Raw genomic sequence first — 14,183 nt, forward strand, 5'->3', positions numbered from 1 at the left:
AATAAGCTGATTTCTGACTTTCAATAAGCTATAAGCTATAAGTTAAACCAAACACATCAAAATAGCTTAAATTAAGCTGAAAGCTGAAATAAGCAGTTTTTAAGCTGCACCAAACAGGGCCAGTGAAACATGTACAATTGACACAATACAACAACAAATCTCACCAACTGGAGAAGCAAAAACCATACCTCATTCCCTCAATCACTTGGAGTCCAAATCAACGGAAACAAACAAAACACAACCTCTAACCTTGACAACAGTATTGGTTATATCGTCATCCAAACAAGCAACATTTTCAAAATCCATCAGAATCTGCGATCAAGACAACATTCCCGCCCATGGACATAGCCTGCACAATCCACTTTCCTAAAAGCCTCCAAAAACGTAATATACTGAATGATAAAATAAACTATAATATGAAAATAAATAAGGGGTATAATAGTACACTAATACCATTTATTTATAACTCATAGAACCTTATGGAACATATTCCTATCTAATAGGACTTGAAACTCTATAAAAAATTACACAAGACTTCACATTAAATAAATTCCCATAATAGGACCTATAAATAATTTTCTCAAAAAAAGTATTTAAAAAGAATATAAAAAGAGTATTTTTATTCAAGACAAAAAAATTAGACCCAATTTTCAAATTGAGTGATATGACAATCAATTAGAACTAGGGATGTAATCGGTTCGGTACAGTCAGTATTTACGTAAAAAATTACACCGAACCGATAATATCGGTTTTATTATTTTGAACACCGATACAGACCACTTCTCCCATCAAACCGCACAAAACCGAACCGATTGAAACGGTTCGGTTTGGTGCGTTTAATCGATTTAGAATTTTTCAAACTTAAGTCACGTTTAAATATAATCATTAATCTATATAAAAATATTAAATTAGTTATTTGTCTACCATTTCAAATATATCCAATCCATTCATTTAATATGTACTTTTCAATTCCTAAATTAACAAAAATAAAAACAAAAAAAAGTTTAAAAATACTAAAGTTTCAAGAATAATGAGTTGGAGTTAAGATTTTATATAATAAGAGGTTACAAACTTAGGTTATAAAGATGATAAGGTTAATTAATTAAGGTTAATAATTTATTATACTTATTAATATCGTTATATTATTAGATTATATATATATATATATATACAATATATGTTGAAGCGGTCGGTTTCGGTTTAGATCGGTGCACAAGATGCTTAAACCGATACCGAACCGAATACAAAAAAAAATCAAATTTAAAAACCGCACAAACCGATTCTTGTTAAAAAACAGACCAAATATAGTCGGTTTGATCCGACTTAATCGGTTTGGTTAGTTTTTTTTATTTTTCTTACATTCCTAATTAGAACATTAAAGGTAACACCCTCTTTCATATTTTCTCTAATAATCAATTAATCATTATCTATAAAATGAGTCTAAAAAGTAAACTTGTATATCAATTTTTTTTCAAAAAATCAATTCAAATCAAACAAAGATAATTAATACAAAATTTTAATACACAGAATGTACATAAACTCTCAAATGACAATAATCCAACATATGTGTAGGCTACACATGTAATTATCTTAACATAATAAGGTAATTTTTTAAATATATATTTATTTAGTTTAAAAAAAAAAAAAAATACTCCAATCGTTCTGGTTTTGACCTTTTTGACTGGGCTCAGTTATACTTTAGCAGCTTATAAGATGCCAACTGGATCTCAACAGCAACAACCCATCTCTCTCTCTCTCTCTCTCCCTATATATATATATATCCTATATCAAACGTATGTTTAGCCAAAAAGCCAGCATATATGCCAAAGGACTCATAAGTATTACTCCCCCAGCAGTAACCTGCAATTTACTGCCTCTCCCTCGTACATACATATATATATGCAAGCTTTATATCATATGTTTATATATATATATAGTTCTCCGTCTCTCAAAAGCTGTCCAAATATATGTAAATTTTCTTTAATTTAGATCTTGAAAGCTATACCATATACCTTTTAGATAAAGCAATCCACAATTCACGTGCCTTCTCTCACCAGAATTCTTTTACCATTTCAAAAATCTCACTTTTTTATTTTGTTTTTGTTTTTGTTGTATATATTTAGAAAAAAAGTTCTCAGAAAGAGTGGATAAATTTTGTGGACTTTCTTTGAGAATCTTGAAATTTGAGTTTGGTGAGAGATGGGTATGTGGTGGTTTTGTGGGTTGGTTGTTTTGTGTTTGGTTTTTGGTGTGAATGGGTTTCCAGAGGAAGATCTGGTGGTGAGGTTGCCTGGGCAGCCAAATGTTGGGTTCAGGCAGTATGCTGGGTATGTTGATGTGGATGTGAAAGCTGGGAGGAGTTTGTTTTACTACTTTGTTGAAGCTGAAAAGGACTCTCTTCATAAGCCCCTCACTCTCTGGCTCAATGGAGGTTGGTTTTCTTTTTCATTTCATTTTCTTGCTTTTTAGGCCAAGTACATTGATTGATTGAAGTCAACCCCCCCCCCCCCCCCCCCCTCTCTCTCACTTTCACTTTCTCTTTATTTCTTCACAAACAAACAAAACTGCTAGTTCTGTAAATTTTCATGTTGCCCAAGTGTGTTTACTTTTACAGGGACATTTTTTGTCTGCTTTATTGGTAAATTCTTTCTACTGTTAACCCTTTGGTTGCTGTTCTTGTTTTGGGTTGTTGGTCTTGTGCCCCCTTTTGCCTTTTGTTTTGAACATTCACTCACTCTTGTTTTGCTAATTTACTCAAGAATCTTTGAACTGTTGCTTTTTTGGTCTTCTGTAGTGGCTGTAGATATATTGGTAGACTAGCAATTACTGTTATATTCACTACTGAAAATATATATATATATATATATTAACAATTGGGCTTAGTGATTTCCACTCTTTTATTTTTTTTCCCCTCTATATATATAATTTTTGCTGTAAGTTTCAATTGATAAACTTCAATTTCAGATGATTCTGCTTCTGAACTGCATCTGATATCCAGAGAATTTAAGAAAATTTTCAAATTTTAATACCATTATTACAGTTAGAATCTTAAAAATAGCCCAAAGAAACACATCTTGGCAATTGGACCTCATTTTTAGGTTTAAATGAAAAATGAAAAATTGTTTGTAAAATTGAGTTGACATGTTCTGTGAATGTGGCCTACATTCTAGTCATGAAAACCACCAAGCTATTCAATTACCATGACAAAGTGAAATGTGGAGGAAATATATATATATATATATATATATATATATATATATTTTAAGCTTTAACAATATTCTAATCCTCTGAGAAGTACATGTTTTTTAATGGGTTAATTGATGTGTTATCCAATGTTGTGCAAGTCGAGGGAAAATGCAAACTTATCCAGTTTTGTGAAGTTGGAATCTCTTGAACGGTGCGAATTTTAAGGTTTAACTTCTGTGTGTAGGCCCAGGTTGCTCCTCAATTGGTGGGGGTGCCTTTACAGAGTTGGGTCCTTTCTTCCCTAAAGGCGATGGCCGGGGCCTCAGAAGAAATTCGATGTCATGGAATAAAGGTAGAATATGCATAGAATGCTGTTTGGACTTGGTTATACTCTCTAGTGATTATTGTTAATTCAGTTTACTAATTTAATTCGTGTTTTTACCTTTTGTAGCATCAAATCTCCTTTTTGTTGAGTCTCCAGCAGGGGTAGGATGGTCATACTCCAATACAACTTCGGATTATGTCTGTGGTGATGACTCCACGGGTAAGAATATAATCCCAAACCCATCTTACCACTAAAATTGACTAATTCAAGTGTTATTTTCTGAGAATAGATGATGTTGAAGATGAAATGTGTCAATAGTTGCAAAATTTTGAATATGTGATACAGCAGAAAGTTTTATGCAATTATATGTGATAGAAGAAACACGGACACGACACTCATGAGACACTTATCAACTGTTGTTGCCAGACACACCTCCAAACATGTCTTTTTTTTAAATTATACTTGGTAAAAATGTGCTCAACGCTTAGACTCACATGAAATACAATCAACTTGTTTGGTTCCGGTTTTTCGGACCTACTTTTTTGAAAATTTTAGAGTTATTGTTTGGTTGTTTAGAATCTCTGTTTCGGATTATTTTTCAATATGATTCTGCACGTGATCTCAGTAGATGTGAGGTACTACAGCCTATTAGTCTACTCCTACTACTACTAAACTCTGTCTTGCTCTCTTTTTTCGGACCTATCTTGTACATACATACATAATACAAACACGGGACTAGTGCTGATGTGACAATTTTTTTTCTTTTTTATTTTGTTAAATGTATTCTAGAAGCAGCTCTCTCTCTCTCTCCAATTGTGGAGGGAAATTTGAAATTACAATAATGCATTTTTTGGAAAACCAAACACATCCATTTTCAAAACATAGTTTTCCAATCATTTTTTTTGAAAAATAACTCAAAAAAGTGAAACCAAACATGATGAATATAATTTTAAACAAAATAACTTGAAATCCAATGATAAAAGAAAACCAATGTAAAATTATACCTATTCTCCTCATTTAGAGTTCAGAAATTAGTTACATAGCATTTTTTATTGTCTTTGAATTAAATAGCATATATGAGTCATATAATAAGTATTTTTTCTTATACATGACATATAAATATATGAAACTATATATCTTAACCCCCATATGTTGTGTCTTACATTTTTCAAAAATTTATGTGTCGATTGTTTTTGGCAGCTGGTGATATGCATATGTTCATGATGAAATGGTATGAGAAGTTTCCAGAATTCAAATCCCGAGATTTGTTCCTCACAGGAGAAAGCTATGCAGGTAAGAAAGTACAATGGAAACTCCTAAGTCTGGTAATGGACTTATTTTTTCAATGAATACTATGTCGAAAACACACATTTTTAAAGCTGTTTTTGATGTTTGGATAAGTAGAGCCCAGAAATTGTAACAGAAAAATGCTCAAAACCACGGCCGCAAGACAAGAGTACGAGTACCTCGTTGTCAATGATGCTATGCTTCTTGAATATGACAGAAACAGCATGCTTTCTCATAGTTCTTGTTTGGTTTGGTTTCCCACAAAACCAAAAGGAAGTCTGGCCAATTTGGTGTTTTTATCTATGATCGATTAATTTAAAATTAAAAAAGGATAAGGATATGATTAGTTCTGTAAACATTTTGAATCATTAATTTGGAAGGTTGCTCATGAAAACATAATTATCCAACTAAAAACAAAATAACAATCTATTTCTGGTTCTGGTTGTGATCAATGTTGTAGTAACTCTGTTTGCTATTTACTTTGTTTTCCCTTATAATCCATGTCAACAGTTTCATGTACATGTTAATGTGTTTTTGCAGGGCATTACATACCACAGTTGGCCATTGCCATTCTTGACCATAATGCACATTCCAACGGTTTTAAGTTCAACCTGAAAAGCATTGCTGTAAGAACAACTCGATACTGGTTTTCATCAGCCTTCTTTTATTAGTAAATTTTACTTAATATCTAGCGGTTTCTCACATATTTGTTTTTTTCTTTCTCATTATTTTGATTAGATTGGGAATCCACTTCTCAAACTTGATCGCGATGTTCCAGCAACATATGAATTTTTTTGGTCGCATGGAATGATTTCTGATGAAATTGGCCTCACCATCATGAGTGACTGTGCTTTTGAGGATTATACCTTCACTTCTCCACACAATGTCACCGATTCATGTAACAATGCTATATCTGAAGCAAACAGCATTGTAGGTGATTATATCAACAACTATGATGTGATCCTTGATGTTTGTTATCCATCTTTAGTACAGCAAGAGCTACGATTGCGAAAAATGGTAATTTTTTTTTCCGTTACATTCACCAGTTTTTTTAACTGTTTTCATCGAAGAATTATAAAGATGAAATTTCTGATTGAAGGCTACCAAGATTAGTGTTGGGGTTGATGTGTGCATGAGCTATGAAAGGCGCTTCTATTTCAACCTTCCCGAGGTTCAGAAGGCTCTTCATGCAAATAGAACCAACTTAGCATATGACTGGTCTATGTGCAGTGAGTAAGTATTTTTTCCAAGCAGTATTTACAATGAGCTTTCGACCAACTTAGAGAAATAATGAATTATGCATAAAGTAAGCGTGTAAAAATTCAGTATTATTTACCAATTTACCAAAGCTTGTCATTGATCTCTCATGTTATGTCAAGATAGTTAAGATTAGTACTTAAGTATACTGATTTTTCTCCTTCACTGGACAGTGTTGTGAACTACAGCAGCACTGATGGAAACATTAATATCCTGCCCTTGCTTAAAAAGATAATCGAAAATCACATCCCAGTTTGGATTTTCAGGTATAACTGTTGATTATAATGAAAATAGAAATAATTTCCCTTGTATGCCATTGTTTATCACAAATACGATGGTGTTCACATTTACCCAAATGTAGTGGGGATCAAGATTCTGTCGTGCCATTACTCGGTTCGCGCACACTTGTCCGCGAACTAGCTCATGATCTACATTTCAAGATCACAGTCCCATATGGAGCTTGGTTTCACAAAGGGCAGGTACTTACTGCTGTCTTGTTTCTCTATCAATTTCACACACAAGTCCTTGAAACTTAAATTCTCTGAAATTTTTGTGTTCCTATCACAAGTGTAATCTACTTGATCATTTTCTTGTTTTATATAGGTGGGAGGTTGGGTGACCGAGTACGGAAATTTATTAACTTTTGCGACTGTAAGGGGTGCAGCTCATATGGTGCCCTATGCACAGCCATCAAGAGCTTTGCACCTGTTCAGTTCATTTGTTCGTGGTCGGAGATTGCCAAATACAACCAGCCCTTCAATCAATGAATGACAGAAGATGGCAACTGCATCAACGATGTTTGGATTTGTTTTTCACATTTTCTTGATGTCCCCTTTTGCCAAATGTTAATTTCCAGCATCAATAAGAAAACGAAAAAGAAGAAAGAAAGTATTGTTTACAATTCATTAAATGCAATTGAAAACCCAATTGGCTTTGATTAAATGGAAATTAGTTCACAGAGCTATTTGAATGTACTGATTCAAAATCAACAGGTTGTGAATCATGAACTTTGCTTGAATTTTGCATTCATTTGTTATGGTAAATTTGAGCCCTAAGCTGTTCAATTTTTTGTTTTAGGTTTTTCAAGCTTCACTAAATTCAAATAGCTCTAAGAAACCCTATTCCCCTTCTCTCTCTAAGAAACCCTAGCCGCTTCATCTTTTTCTGCTCTTTAGGGGAGAGGGTGAGGCTTTTAACCTTCATCTCCTCTCTATTTCTTCTCGTGCGGTTTCTATCACCATGCTAGCCATTACCGCTCTTCTTATCTCCATCATCGGCTTATTACTAAGAAAGCTTTTAGATTTTGTCTTAGATCTGATTCATGACCAAGATTTGATACTGTTAAATGTATCGTTATACGTTAGACAACCACCTTAGGTCTATAATGTTTTAATTTGTAACGTAGAGGTGGGGATTAAGATACTAAAGTTACTAGTTGCGATGATGAATGGAACATGAAAGTGATTGGTATTTTTTGTTTGGTGGCGATCATTTTTGCTTTATTTTTATATTTTGTTTTTTGGTGTTGTAATAATATCTCTCTGTGTAGAGGTTTCCTCCGTTCATGGAGGCTATTACATGGAGGTTTGTTTTTTCTCCCTATGTGGAGACTTGTATCCTTTTTACATGGTGGTTGGATCTATTTTATATTCTGATATACTTTATTGAACGATTTATTGTTGAATATACAATATATTAAGTCATATATTTTTCCATCTTCAAAAAAAAAAAAGCTTCACTAAATTCTATATTCATGTAAAACTCCTGTGATTTGGACAAAATGCATCGAACTGCATTGGCAAATTCCAATAAACTTGGAAGATCAAACTTCAGAAGACTGGTAGGCATATGTAAAGAAGAATTGATGATAGCAGTAGATATCGATTGAGTTATAAAATATAATATAGTTATTTCAAGTGTGATATAAATGAATTTTTAAATCTCAAGTCTATCTATAAAATTTGACATATTATTTATTTATTTATTTATTATTATCTTGTAAGACTATTAAATGAATTTCACCATCTTAATAATATATATATATATATATATATATTTTTTTCCTAGTTTGCTGTATAGTGTTTTTTTTTTTTTTCCCTCAAGTTTATTATGTAACTAAATAATATAAAAATTAAAATTAATATTTTATAAATAGATGAGTTAGGTTGGACCTGGCCGAATTATAAATTTTGATAGCAAACCGAATCCAAAATATAAAACAGTCAAAATCTTAGTCTAATCCAATATTACGGCGGCAATACTTGTCCTATTCCTGCACATATTGGACCAAATTGGGCAAATTGATGGGACCAGATTAGGCGAATTGAGTAGGCCACCAAGCCAATGGTCACCCTTGATGATGACATAAATGTCATATTTTTTCTGATCCATCGAAAAATAAACAAGAACGGAACAAAAATTAATTATTTAATTAAATATTATATTATATCAAATAAGAACGAAACATAAATGTCATATCAAACACACTTGGCATGGTATGTTTTTTGAAAATTGACTATTTAATAAAAAATTAATTTTTTGTAATAATTTTTTTTTTTGACTTTTGGAAAATAGTATAAGGCAACTATTAAGTTTCCTATGCAAAAAAAATTAGACACAACAAGAATAAATATTTTTTTACATCTGTGTGGTTTTATTTGGAGATCAAGATTCTAAATGGAGATATCTCTTTCTTTATATAGTCTGCGTATATGAAGAACTTATGCTACCTCATTAATGAAGTATCTTGCTACCTCATTAATGAAGCATATTGCGATTGAGATTGTACACTCGAATTACATAAAATAGACATCCAACCAGATGACCTCCCGAACGTCTGACCAGATAACCTCCCGAACGATTGCTTCTATCACACCTTATCTACCAGTGTATCAATTGACGATCGTTCGGATGACCGAAGTCGCACTTGTTAATCACGATTGTCATCTTTATTTATTAGTGTGTCAATCGACATCCATCTGGATGACCAACCAAACGATCGGCATGCATATTTCCAGACCATATGGAGAGGGAGGTATCTCCGTAGAGAATCTTGATCCTTTATTTGGGTACAAGTAGTTTGATACATATGTATCTTCAGATCATATGAAGAGAGATGTATTTTATAGAAAATCTTAATCCTCTATTTGGCTCCAAGAATTTTGATACAAGGATCTTGTTACAACTTTTAACATAACAAAATATGTTTTAAAAAATTAAAAAAAAAATAAAGAGAAAAAAAAAAAATTAAAAAAACACACAACCCACTGTCAAAAGTTTTAAAATTGAAACAAATAACACAAACATATCTAGAACTATGTCTTTTTACTTTAAATCAACAGTCAAATGCATGATTTGGCGCTAAAATTTTGAAACCCCACCAAACACAAGCCAACGACCAAACCGAACAAACCCCTTTCAAATTCAGTTACCTTTTTAGCCTCCAGGCTGAGAGAGTCATGCCCGATCTGCCTCCCATTCAATGCGTCACACAAGTCATTTCAGAGTACTGCTACACAAACCAAACTCTCACTCTTTTCATCACCAACCCAATAATTTCACTACAATCCCACAACAAACAAGTCACCCACTTCTATGCTTTGAAGCTAATTCAAATTCAGAGCATCCTATGTATACCCATCTCCTTCATATATGTCTGCAACAATGCAAACAAATTCAATCCCGCAGGCTGTTCGACGAAATGCCCGAAAGACTTGCTTTTGCTTCAAAAGCCAGTAGGATTGTCCATGCACATGGATTGAAACTTGGGTTCGGATCGGATGGGCAGTTGGGGAATTCCATTGTTGATTTGTATGCCAAGTGTGGAAATATGGGGTTTGCTGAGAAGGCGTTTAATGAGCTTAAAACCAGAGATGTAGTGGCTTGGAATTCGGTTTTGTCGATGTACTCGAGGCAGGGATTGTTGGAACGGGTGATTCGGAATTTTGGGTCCATGAGGAATCATGGGGTGTCACCAAATCAGTTTACTTTTGCTGTTGTTGTGTCTGCTTGTGCTAGATTGATGGATGCTGAGCTTGGGAAACAAGTTCACTGTGATGTTATTAAGATGGGGCTTGAGTTGAGTTCCTTTTGTGAAGGTTCTCTTATTGACATGTATTCTAAATTTAATAACGTGATTGATGCTCGTCGGATATTCGATTGCGCTGAGGACCCCGATACAGTTTCTTGGACTGCAATCATTGCTGGGTATGTTCAAATTGATTTGCCTGAGGAGGCACTAAAATTGTTTGAAGATATGCAGAAGCTAGGTCACTTCCCGGATCAGGTGGCATTTGTGACTGTCATAAGTGCCTGTATGGGGCTAGGGAGGCTTGATGATGCTCGCCGCTTGTTTTCCCAAATACCAATCCCGAATGTTGTAGCATGGAATGTGATGATTTCAGGGCATGCCAAGAGAGGTTATGAATGGGAAGCTGTCGAATTTTTCCAAAATATGAGGAAAGCTGGTGTTAAATCCACAAGATCCACATTGGGTAGTGTTTTGAGTGCCATTGCAAGTTTGGTGAATCTTGATTACGGCTTCCAGGTTCATGCTCAGGCAACAAAACAGGGGTTAGATTCTAATGTTTACGTGGGAAGTTCTTTAATTAACATGTATGCCAAGTGTCAGAAAATGGAAGCTGCAAAGGAGGTGTTTGATTATCTGGATGAGAAGAATGTTGTTTTGTGGAATGCAATGCTTGGAGGTCATGCACAGAATGGTTATACCTCTGAAGTCTTGGAGTTATTCTTTCGTATGAGGAATTTGGGTTTCCATCCTGATGAATTTACCTATACTAGCATTCTAAGTGCTTGTGGTTGCTTGAAAAACTTAGAAATGGGGCGCCAATTACATTCTTGTATAATCAAGAACAAACTTGAAGCAAACTTATTTGTTGGAAATGCATTAGTTGATATGTATGCTAAAACTGGGGATCTAGATGAAGCAAGGCAACAATTTGAGCTCCTGAGGAATCGTGATAATGTTTCTTGGAATGCAATTATTGTTGGGTATGTGCAGGAAGAAAATGAGGACGAGGCTTTTAAACTGTTTTGGAGAATGAACTCCAATGGTATTGTACCTGATGAAGTGTCCTTGGCTAGTATACTCAGTGCTTGTGCAAATCTTCGATCTCTTAATAAAGGAATGCAAGTACATTGTTTATCGGTCAAATATGGTTTAGAAACTAGCCTTTATAGTGGAAGCTCTCTTATTGACATGTATGCCAAGTGTGGGGCCATTGGCACTGCATGTGAAGTTTTTGTTTCCATGCCTGAGCGGAGTTTGGTTTCCACAAATGCTCTGATTGCTGGATATGCTCAAAACAATTTAGAGAAAGCAGTAAACCTGTTTCATTTTATGCTCTCTGAAGGTTTGAAGCCATCCGAAGTTACCTTTTCATGTCTTTTGGATGCATGTTGTGGACCTTCTACTCTGAATCTCGGAAGGCAAATCCACTGCTTTATACTGAAAACTGGGCTTTTATATGATGATGATTTCTTGGGTGTCTCTCTTTTAGGCATGTATATGAACTCCCATGGAAAAACAGATGCAAATATTCTTTTCTCAGAGTTCTCAACTCCAAAGAGTGTGGTATTATGGACAGCGATCATTTCAGGGCATGCACAAAATGATTCTAGTGAGGAGGCTTTGCAGTTCTATCGAGAAATGCGAAGATTTGATGCCATGCCAGACCAAGCATCATTTGTGAGTGTCCTTAGAGCATGTGCCATCTTAGCTTCTTTGAGAGATGGTAGAGAGATCCATTCTCTCATTTTCCATACTGGTTTTTACTCGGATGAGTTAACAGGTAGCGCATTGATAGACATGTATGCTAAATGTGGGGATATGAAAAGTTCAGTGCTTGTTTTTACCGAAATGAGTAGTAAAAATGATGTTATTTCTTGGAACTCAATGATAGTAGGATTTGCAAAAAATGGGTATGCAGAAGATGCACTTCGGACCTTTGATGAGATGAAACAGACCCATGTGAAGCCCGATGATGTGACTTTCCTTGGAGTTCTCACTGCATGTAGTCATGCAGGAAGGGTATCTGAAGGCCGCCAAATCTTTGATATTATGGTTAATTGCTATGGGATTCAACCAAGAGTAGATCACTGTGCATGTATGATCGATCTTCTTGGTCGATGGGGCTTTCTTGATGAAGCACAGGAGTTCATCGACAAACAAGAATTTGAACCTGATGCTATGATGTGGGCCGCATTCCTTGGCGCTTGCAGAATACATGGGGATGACATAAGAGGGCAATGGGCAGCTGAGAAACTCATCGAGTTAGAACCCCAAAATTCTTCTCCCTATGTGTTGCTTTCGAATATATATGCTGCATCGGGGAACTGGGATGGGGTTAATTCTGTGAGGAGAATGATGAAAGAAAAAGGTGCGAGGAAGTTCCCTGGATGTAGCTGGATTGTAGTGGGACAGAAGACGAAGGTATTTGTTGCAGGGGATAAATTTCATCCCAGTTCTGATGAAATACATGCAGTGTTGAAAGATTTGACAGCATTGATGAAAGATGAGGGTTATGTTGCTAAAATTGAGTATTTTCTCCACATGGAAGACTAAGAGAGTAGCTCGTCTATGAGGAGGACAATGACAGAAAAAGGTATGACGAGTTTCGCTCAATGTAGCTGGATTTTGGTGGGAGGGTTTGTTACTAAAATTGAATTTTGTATTTTTTCCCCCTCCACATAGAAGACTAAGAGTGTGGCTCTTCTCCTGTTGAGTCACTTAAGCAGAGACCAAGCCATCCAGTGATTCTAGTTGGTGAATAGTGGCACAGGATAAATTTGTGTAGAACTCATGTGCTCAAGTCTGGAGGACAATTTGGCTAGAGAGTGAGGGTATCATGCAAGTAACTCCATTTTTTTAAGGTCTGGATCTGCATGAGTCATCAAAATCACTTTTTCTTCTTTTGGGAGGACTTTGGAGCAAGAAAATTTCTTATGGCTCTTATTTAGCTATTCAAATTGCTGGAGATTCTTCATCTCTTTGTTACACAGTTTTATTAGTTGGCACACTGGAGGGCTGGGCCTCAAGGCCCTGAACATTGTCACCCTTTTGAGTTGACTATCAAGGAATTCAACTCCTAAATGCTATTTTTTTTGTGAAGAGTAAATATAGTTTCTTCTTCACATCAAAGGAGAAGCACCCCAAAGGGCAATGATTATGGTTGGGAATGATGCCGGGTAGCTTGAGCTTCTGAAAGCCTCAATGAGAGAATGCAATGTTTTGTTCATTAAAAAGATTATGGAAATATATCAGACTTTGAAGAGCTGTATTCAATGGTGGATGTGGGTGGTTGTGGTGGTACCGTACTTAAACATCATTGTTTAGATGAACCCACAATTAAGGGCATCCAATTTGATTTGCCTTGGGTTATAGAAATTTTCCTTCCTATCCTGGTATAATGATCTGCTTCTTTGAATGATTTTTGGCAATTAACGTGGCTTCTTGTGTATTTTTTAAACCATTCTTTCTTTAGGTTTGGATCATTCTGTAGACACAAATTTTGAAACGTGAAGTGTTTCAACATATTTCAAAATTCATGTTACAAATGTTTGATTATTTAAATAGCAGGTTCCTATTTCCGACCTGTATTCCAGATCGTTAATTACACATTTTATTTAAATGAAACCTCCGATTAATGAAGAACAAGAAAAATAACATAAATAATATAAGGAAAAGAAATATTTTATTGAAATTGTTGTGGGTTTTAAACCCTTGAATACAAAATACAATTCTTGGGCTTGGAACCCTTTACCTATTCATCGCCATTATGCGTTTGTAGGGTAGGCTCTTGAATTCTTTGGGTTTCTTCTCTTCTTTCTTGTGAAGACTTCTTTAACTCCTGATTTCTCTCTCTCTCTCACTCTCTCTCTCTCTCTCTCTCTAACCTTTGATTCTCTAACTTCTGATTTTCCGTCCCCTCTCTTGTGTGATGGTCCTCATATTTATAGAGGGCCATCTATGTGATAAGAGTGCCTCATCTTCAATATGAATTTCAAATTAAATGATAATGCCATTTGAATTTCAAATTGAATGATAACGCCATTTGAATTTAGGTGTAACCATATCTGATTAATCATATATCTGATTAACCGTATTGAT

At 34.9% G+C, this 14,183-nt stretch overlaps 2 protein-coding genes across 2 annotated transcripts; both read left to right on the forward strand.

The window, feature by feature from the left end:
- The first annotated feature begins 1,729 nt into the window (after positions 1–1,729).
- LOC114265484 (serine carboxypeptidase-like 42) lies at positions 1,730–7,084 on the forward strand. Its single transcript, XM_028206304.2, has 10 exons — positions 1,730–2,431; positions 3,431–3,538; positions 3,638–3,730; positions 4,712–4,804; positions 5,339–5,424; positions 5,537–5,815; positions 5,898–6,031; positions 6,229–6,321; positions 6,417–6,534; positions 6,659–7,084. Exons 1-10 carry the CDS (start codon positions 2,200–2,202, stop codon positions 6,824–6,826), a joined length of 1,404 nt encoding a protein of 467 aa, XP_028062105.2. The 5' UTR covers positions 1,730–2,199; the 3' UTR covers positions 6,827–7,084.
- A 2,244-nt stretch (positions 7,085–9,328) lies between these two features.
- On the forward strand, positions 9,329–13,646 carry LOC114265459 (Pentatricopeptide repeat (PPR) superfamily protein). The gene has a single exon (XM_028206282.2). The coding sequence runs from the start codon at positions 9,537–9,539 to the stop codon at positions 12,636–12,638; it is 3,102 nt and encodes a 1,033-aa protein (XP_028062083.2). The 5' UTR covers positions 9,329–9,536; the 3' UTR covers positions 12,639–13,646.
- The last annotated feature ends 537 nt before the right edge of the window (positions 13,647–14,183 follow it).

Source organism: Camellia sinensis, chromosome 6 (assembly GCF_055761805.1).
Source record: "Camellia sinensis isolate YWXY chromosome 6, ASM5576180v1, whole genome shotgun sequence".
NCBI classification, from domain to species: Eukaryota; Viridiplantae; Streptophyta; class Magnoliopsida; order Ericales; family Theaceae; genus Camellia; species Camellia sinensis.

Excerpts from the sequence above, each read along its gene's own strand:
- LOC114265484 (XM_028206304.2), top strand. The coding sequence starts at position 2,200 with ATGGGTATGTGGTGGTTTTGTGGGTTGGTTGTTTTGTGTTTGGTTTTT. Across the intron at positions 5,816-5,897 it reads AGCTACGATTGCGAAAAATG|GCTACCAAGATTAGTGTTGG; the intron begins GTAATTTTTTTT and ends TTCTGATTGAAG. Across the intron at positions 6,535-6,658 it reads CTTGGTTTCACAAAGGGCAG|GTGGGAGGTTGGGTGACCGA; the intron begins GTACTTACTGCT and ends TGTTTTATATAG.
- LOC114265459 (XM_028206282.2), top strand. The coding sequence starts at position 9,537 with ATGCGTCACACAAGTCATTTCAGAGTACTGCTACACAAACCAAACTCT.